This window comes from Pipistrellus kuhlii, unplaced genomic scaffold (assembly GCF_014108245.1).
Source record: "Pipistrellus kuhlii isolate mPipKuh1 unplaced genomic scaffold, mPipKuh1.p scaffold_m20_p_114, whole genome shotgun sequence".
Lineage (NCBI taxonomy): Eukaryota > Metazoa > Chordata > Mammalia > Chiroptera > Vespertilionidae > Pipistrellus > Pipistrellus kuhlii.
In genome coordinates, this window is record NW_023425421.1 from 380,420 (window position 1) to 388,806 (window position 8,387).

At 45.5% G+C, this 8,387-nt stretch overlaps 1 protein-coding gene across 2 annotated transcripts in view; it reads left to right on the forward strand.

Moving 5' to 3' along the window:
* SULT2A1 (sulfotransferase family 2A member 1) overlaps positions 1–8,152 on the forward strand; it is a 29,939-nt gene extending 21,787 nt beyond the window's left edge. For both annotated transcript variants that reach the window (XM_045579774.1, XM_036432635.2), the window contains 4 exons: positions 426–552; positions 6,276–6,370; positions 6,963–7,143; positions 7,709–8,152. In XM_045579774.1, coding sequence (XP_045435730.1) covers positions 426–552; positions 6,276–6,370; positions 6,963–7,143; positions 7,709–7,821 — 516 coding nt within the window. In that variant the 3' untranslated portion in view covers positions 7,822–8,152. The remainder of the gene's footprint in view (positions 1–425; positions 553–6,275; positions 6,371–6,962; positions 7,144–7,708) is intronic.
* Positions 8,153–8,387: the final 235 nt, after the last annotated feature.

Genomic DNA, 8,387 nt, shown 5'->3' on the forward strand with positions numbered 1-8,387 from the left:
ATGAACATATATTTTTTAAAAAGAACCCATTGAGCCTTAGCTAATTGCTCAGTGGTTAGAGCAAATCTCGAAAAGGTCGCAGATTCCATTCCAGTCAAGGGCATGTGCCTCAGTTGCGGGCTTGATCTCTGTCCCTGGTCGGGGCATGTGCGGGAGGCAACCAATTAACGTGATTCTCTCACATCAACGTTTTTCTCTTCCTGTCCCTCCTCTTCCCTCCCACTCTCTCTAAAGGTCAATGGAAAAATATCCTCGGGTGAAGATTAGCAAAAATAAATAAATAAAATAATAATAATAATAATAATAATAATAAAGAACCTATTGATAATTAATAGTAATTTTCTAGAAATTGGCTTTTCCCCCCCCCCTCCATCTTTATGAAGATGAGAAGGATAGGAAACTATCATCCCACTTTTCTCTTTCAGGTGATCTACCTGATCCGAAATCCCAGGGATATTCTCGTGTCTGGTTATTTTTTCTGGATTATTTCAAGGTTCGTGAAGAGGCCAGAGTCGCTGGAACAATATTTCGAATGGTTCATCCAAGGACACGGTGAGTAAAAAAAAATATGTAAAATACGCCGAAACCGGTGTGGCTCAGTGGATAGAGCATCGGTCTGCGGACTGAAAGGTCCCGGTTCGATTCCGGTCAAGGGCATGTGCATTGGTTGCGGGCACATCCCCGGTGGGGGGTGTGCAGGAGGCATCTGGTCAATGATTTTCTCTCATCGATGTTTCTAACTTTCTATCTCCTCTCTTCCCTTCTGTAAAAAATCAATAAAATGTACTTTTTTTAAATATGTAAAATATGGCAGCTGGGGATTGTCCGAGTTCTTCGTCAGATCTCCCGGCACAGCCCACCTGTGGGACTGGGCCCATCCCCATACGAACCCACGGCTTCTAACTCCACGGCTTCTCTCCAATCAGAACCCAGCCGGCCTTGCAGCTTGCCCCTCCCCGCGTCCCAGCTGTCTGATACTAATACGGAGCACTCAGCTTCTTCTCCTCTCTCTTCCCATGTGTAGTTTTCTAAGAGTCAGCTTTTCATTGGCCTGAACAACACAAGCCTGACTTGCCACCATTTTTAAAAATATATAATTTTTATTGATTTTTTTACAGAGAGGAAGGGAGAGGGATAGAGAGTTAGAAACATCGATGAGAGAGAAACATCGACCAGCTGCCTCCTGCACACCCCCTACTGGGGATGTGCCCACAACCAAGGTACAACATGCCCTTGGCCAGAATCGAACCTGGGACCTTTCAGACTGCAGGCAGATGCTCTATCCACTGAGCCAAACAGGTTTCGGCTTGCCGCCATTTTTTCAGAGGCATCCTTATCCAACTCCCCTTATCCTTTTGTCCTATGGGTCTCCAAAGTGTACCAGGGTATGTGTCACCCTTGGATCTCCATCTTTTTCATTGTGCAGAGTCTCTAGGCTTTCTCAGATAAGTGAGATTTGACACTTTCCCCCCAAAACTGTATGATGAGTCCCATAGTTCAGCAGTGACACATCTTCCTGGCTTCAGACCTGTTTCTCTGAAGCCTTTGGACATCTGCCTGGAGAACCACAGGTACCTCTGGTTCATATGTTCGACACAGAACGCATTGCCCCCAATGGCTCCCACTGCATATGTATCTCATTAGATAAGTAGAACCGCCAAAACCGGTGTGGCTCAGTGGAGAGAACGGCGGCCTGCGGACTGAAGGGTCCTGGGTTCGATTCCAGTCAAGGGCATGGACCTTGGTTGCGGGCACATCCCCAGGTTGGGGTGTACAGGAGGCAGCTGATCAATGTTTCTCTGTCATCAATGTTTCTAACTCTCTATCCCTTTCTCTTCCTCTCTGTAAAAAATCAATAAAATATCTTCCTCTCTGTAAAAAATCAATCAATCAATCAATCAATCAATCAATAAAACCACCTCACACTCAAGGGCATGAGTCTGACATCCACAAGTGTCATGTTTTTCCCGCCTCCCTTCCCCAGGCTCCTCACCTATTTCCTTTACTCAGATCCCATAACCCTGAGTAAAGTCTTCACCCTGGTCTCTGCTAAAATGCCTCCATATTTAAAGAAATCTCCCTTTCCACACCATATAAAATAGCCCCCTCCCCATTTCTATACTACTATTTTTCCCCCCTTAGTACTCATCACCAATGAGTATGTATTCTTTTTTAAAAATATATATTTTGTTGATTTTTTTTTACAGAGAGGAAAGGAGAGAGATAGAGTTAGAAACATCGATGGGAGAGAAACATCGGTCAGCTGCCTCTTGCACACCTTCTACTGGGGATGTGCCCACCACCCAGGTACATGCCCTTGGCTGGAATCGAACCTGGGACCTTTCAGTCCGCAGGCTGACGCTCTATCCACTGAGCCAAACCGGTTTTGGCCAGTGAGTATGTATTCTGACTATTTGTTCGCCCTGAGTAAAATGTGAGCTCTTTGGGTTGTTCATTGTTGACCTCAGGTCCTCCAGTGGTGCTTGCCACACTGTAAGCAGCTAACACACCTCCGCTGAATAATGAGTGTTTATTTGCGATCCCTGTCACTATTACTCCCCACCTGGATTCATGGGACAGACTTGGTGGTGTCCTCGCCTGCATGCCCTTTGGTCCTTCTAGGCTATGTGGCAATCCCCTATTACGTGTGGACAAGTACACATTCCCTGAAGTGTTTGCCCTCGCTCGGCATGAAGGTCAATCTTCAAAGTCCACGGTCGTATTTCTTGTCCAGCTGGTCCTGGCTGAGCTCGTCACCCCCATCTCCTGCTTTGCTTCAGGTTACTCTTTCAGAAAAAAAGAAAAAGGAAAAAAAAAAAGAAAAAAGGCAATAGTGAAACCCAATGGTGCAAGCCAGAGAAAAGGGGCATTGGAGACAGGAGCAGGGCGTTAGCCTGGGATGAGCCCATTGCTGCCCTGGCTGCAAGTCTCCTGGGGACCCTTGGAGCTTAAGAGATGCAGGCCTGCCGAAACTGGTTTGGCTCAATAGATAGAGCGTCGGCTTGGGGACTGAAAGGTCCCGGGTTTGATTCCGGTCAAGGGCATGTACCTTGGTTGCAGGCACATCCCCAGTGGGGGGTGTGCAAGAGGCAGCTGATTGATGACTCTCTCTCATCGATGTTTCTAACTCTCTATCTCTCTCCCTTCCTTTCTGTACAAAATCAATAATATATATATATATATATATATATATATATATATATATATATATATATTTTTTTTTTTTTTTTTTTTTTTTTTTTTTTTTAAAGAGAGAGAGAGATGCAGGCCTGTGGTGGGGAAGAAAAAGGGGAGAAGGGAAGGGAAAGGCACAGGCATGCTTCTGGGAGGGAGAGTGAGCCTCCACTCTTTTTTGGACAAATTTCTTTTTCTTTTCTTTTTTCTTTTTTTAAAATATATTTTATTGATTTTTTACAGAGAGGGAGAGAGAGGGAGAGAGAGTCAGAAACATCAATGAGAGAGAATCATCGATCAGCTGCCTCTTGCATACCCCCTACCGGGGATGTGCCCTCAACCCAGGTATATGTCCCTGACCGGAATCGAACCCGGGACCTTTCAGTCTGCAGGCCGATGCTCTATCCACTGAGCCAAACCGGTCTCGGCTTTTGGACACATTTCATTTCTTCTTAGATTATGACATCTTTATGTTACTTTAGGGGCCTGGTGCATGAAATTTGTGCACTGAGTGAGGGGATGTCCCTCAGCCCAGCCAGAGCCCTCTCACAGCCTGGGAGCCCTTGGGGGACGTCTGACTGGCGGCTTAGGCCCGCGCATCCTGTCGCTGCCTCGGGAGAGGCTCCGGCCACTGCTGCTGTGCTCGCCAGCTGTGAGCCCAGCTTCTGGCTATGGGAGTGCACTGACCACTGGGGGAGGGGGGAAGAGGGGCAGCTCCTGCATTGAGTGTGTGCCCCCTGGTGTTCAGTGCACATCATAGAGACTGGTCATTCTGTTGTTCAGTTGATTTGCATATTACTCTTTTATTATATAAGATTTTCCAGTTGTTTGTACCTGATTTTGGGGGGGGAGGGGGGGATGTAACTTATTTTAAATGTTGATCTGAATAAACTCTAGTCTTAATTCTAACTTTGGTTTTCTAGGAAGCATAATTATAACCTTCAAGTAATGACTATTATCTTCATTTCTAATTACCTGTCTATTGCTTTTATTTTTTTCTGTCTTATCTCCTTGGCCAGGGCTCTGGGACAATATTGAATAGCAGTGCATCCCATGGTGTATAATTCTTTCAATATACTCTTGTACTCAAGTTGATAATGTGTGTCCTTATCCCCTCATTACACCCCCTCAATATCCTCCAACTCATTCCCTCACCCCTGTTGTCTGTGTCCATTGGTTAGGCATATATGCATGCATACAAGTCCTTTGGTTGATCTCTCCAAGTTGATAATATTTTGTTCAAGATTTTTAAAAATGTTTTTATTATTGATTTTATAGAGAGGGAGGAAGGGAAAGGGGAGAGAGAGGTAAAAAAACATCCATGTGAGAGGGTAACATTGATCTGCTTCCTCTGGCGTGCCCCTAACCAGTGATCAAGCCCATAACCTGGGGAACTGAACCAGCGACCTCTCAGTGTACGGGATGACACTCAACCCACTGAGCAACATTGGCCGGCGCTATGCTCATTTTTGAGTGATAGATTAACTGAGTAGAATTCTCAGTTGGTAATTCCCCAGTACACTTTGGGTCTAAGAAGGGGTTAGGCATGGTAGGCAGCCATTAAAAAGTATAAAATAGTTAAGATATAGAAGGCAGAGTGAGAAGATTTAAAGGCGGTTTTCAAGGGGACTTGCCTGAGAATTTCCTGCATTGATGACATCTCAGATTGAAGAACCACACCAAGCTTTACAAAGAATTATGACAAAGAATTATGACAATGAAATCTTCACCTGGTCTCTAAGAAAGCTGCAGTGGGGCAAAAGGAACGAAGATCTTAAACCAAAGAAAAGGCAGATAATTTTCAAAGGAACAATAATTACAACAGCAAGAAGACAACCCAAAGTTCTCCATGGTGAACAGATTTGTGGCAGCAAGAATACCATTCTTGTTAGGCCACACGGCTCTGGCGAGATCTACTTAGAGACTCTTGAAAATGGGGTACAGCCTTGGCTGGTAACTCAGTTGGTTGGAGCATTCCTCCTGATACACCAAAGTTGTGGGTTCAATCCCCAGACAGGGTACATACAAAAGGCAATGAAGGAAAGCATAAATAAATGGTACAACAAATCTCTCTCTCTCACTCTCACACACACTCTCTCTCTTCCTGTCTTTTCCCTCCCAAACCCACTACCACTCTAGAAATAAATTCTCAGGTGGGGATTAGTGAAAAGAAGAAGAAAAGAAAACTCAGTACAGTCCCAGCCAGGTAGCTCAGTTGATTGGAGCATTATCCTGATTCACAAAGCGGTGGGTTCAATCCCTGGTCCAGGCACATACAAGTGTCAACCAAGGAGGCCAGTGTGGCACCGTTGGTGGAGTGTTGTCTGTGCACCAAGAGGTTGCTGGTTCAATTCTAGGTCAAGGCACAGGCCACAATTGCAGGCTTGATCCCTAGTAGGCGTTGTGCAGGAGACAGCCAATCAATATTCTCTCTTTCTCCCTCTCCCTCTAAACACACACACACACACACACACACACACACACACACACAAAGAAAGAAAGAAAAAAAGAAAACACACACACACATCATTAAGCCGGGACCAGTCTGGCTCAGTGGATAGAGTGTCGGCTTGCGGACTGAAAAGTCCCGAGTTCGATTCCAATCAAGGGCATGTACCTTAGTTGCGGGCACATCCCCAGTGGGGGGTGTGTGCAAGAGGCAGCTGGTCGATGTTTCTCTCTCATCGAGGTCTAACTCTCTGTCCCTCTCAGTTCCTCTCTGTGTAAAATCAATAAAAAAATATATATTTTTTTAAAAAAACACATTAAAAAAATAAAGAATCAACCAACGAGTACACGAATAAGTAGAACAACAGATATCTCTCTCTCTCCCTCCTTTCCTTTGTCTCTCTAAAATCAATTTCAAAACCTTTTTTAAAATAGAAAAACTGGGTAGAGTCTGCTCTAAATGAACTAGGCTTATACAAGGTAAATGCCTGGTGTTGGATGATAATTTTCCATCTCTGCACTCATTATTCATTCAGCAAATAGTTACGTGCCACACATTGTGTAAGCAAGTATGTCCACAAGATTGAACATAGCAGCCGGGTCCCTGCTGTCACAGTCTGTAACCCCCGGCTCTCTCTGCCTCCCCCACTCAGTGGCATTTGGGTCATGGTTTGACCACACCCGTGGCTGGATGTCCATGAGAGGACAGGAGAACGTTTTGATAGTGAGTTACGAAGAGCTGAAACAGGTAACTATTGCTCCTGTGGTTAGCACACCGTCTTATCGTCTTCCCTTCCTTTAATTTTCATCTACTCCTCTGTGCCTCTAGTCCACCTTCTCAGCCAAAGTAAAGCCTTGGGAGGGGTCCTTAGGAGTGAACGAAGCCCCCTCGTCTCCATTGTCCCACTTCTGGTTGGCACCTCCAAATGCCATGCTCTACTTCCTCATGTGTTCTTTGTTTCCTCCGATACCTTTTTATTTAATGTTTGCATTGATTTTAGCAAGAAAAGGAAGGGAGAGAAAAAGAGGAACATGGACTGGTTGCCTCCCGCATACACCCCAACTGGGGACTGAACCCGCAACCTTGACATTTGCTCTTTCGTTTCACCTTCTTCCCTTTCTACATCCTGATCACATTCAACTCAGCACTCTCATTTCTGTGGCTGTTCCTCTCTCCCTCTCCCTCCACCTTCTGCTCCGCATCCTGCCATTCGTTCCCTCCTTCTCATCTCCCTGTCTGTGCCCTTTGTCTTTCATACCCTTTCTTTTGCTCTTTCTTCTTCTTCTTCTTCTTCTTCTTCTTCTTCTTCTTCTTCTTCTTCTTCTTCTTCTTCTTCTAGGACACAAGAAGTGCTGTTCTGAAGATCTGCCACTTCCTGGGCAAGACATTAGAGCCAGAAGAGCTGAGCTCACTCCTCACACACAGCTCCTTCCAGGTCATGAAGGAAAACAAGATGTCCAACTACACGCTCCTGCGCGGCTGGCTCATCGAGGATAAGAATGGGTCACTTATGAGAAAAGGTAGGAGAAGATGGTCCGGCTTCAGGAGGTCTCAGAATATGTAGAGGGCCGAAATCGGTTTGGCTCAATGGATAGAGCGTCGGCTTGGGGACTGAAGGGTCCCGAGTTCGATTCCGGTCAAGGGCATGTACCTTGGTTGCGGGCACATCCCCAGTAGAGGGTGTGCAAGAGGCAGCTGATTGATGATTCTCTCTCATCGATGTTTCTAACTCTCTATCTCTCTCCCTTCCTCTCTGTACAAAATCAATAAAATATATTTTTTTTTAAAAAGAAAAGAATACGTAGAGGGTATTCTTGTGGTTGCAGCAGGACACTAGCAGGTGGGACTAGGGAGTGTTTGAACGTATCAAACTTTAGCTCTCATCACCTAGAGAACGTCTCTCATGCTCTTACCAGGGAGTCTCAATTCAGAGTCCTGATGTGGGCTGCAGACACTTGGCCTTTCTGCTGTGATAGCTGCGATTTCCATGTCAAGGAGGCAGAGGAACAGGTCCAGAAGAAGATGTATTGGGGTCTTGGGACCTACTGCTACATCTGACATGAGTCTCTGTTTTATGTTTGCCAGGCATTTCTGGAGACTGGAAAAATCACTTCACAGTGGCCCAAGCTGAAGCCTTTGACAGAATATTCCGGGAGAAGATGGCAGACCTCCCTCCAGAGCTGTTCCCATGGGAATAATGCTCAGAGATGTCTAGAGCTCACAGAGATAAATATTTGTTCTCCTGCCTGTGTACATGAGAAGGACTGGTGACAAGTGCCTAAAACCTGTTACTTCATCCTGGAGCTTTGAATTATCACATTTCTGAACTTTGATGACGTCACTATTAAAAATTACTAGGGTGGCTCAGTGGTCCAGCGTCAACCTATAACCCAGGAGGTCACCACTGGTTCCTGGCCAGGGCACATGCCTAGGGTTTGGGCTCGATTCCCAGTAGGGGGTGTGCAGGAAGCAGCTGATCAATGATACTCATCATTGATGTTTGTCTTGCTCCCTCTCTCTTTCTGCTCTGAAATCAATAAAATAAAATATAAAAAAAAATTACCAGGGTAGTTACCAGTATCTCTAATTCTCTGAACGGCATCCCAGCTTTTAAAAATATTTAATGCAGCCGAAACCGGTTTGGCTCAGTGGATAGAGCATCGGACTGTGGACTGAAAGGTCCCGGGTTCGATTCCGGTCAAGGGCATGTACCTTGGTTTCGGGCACATCCCCAGCAGGGGGTGTGCAAGAGGCAGCTGATTTA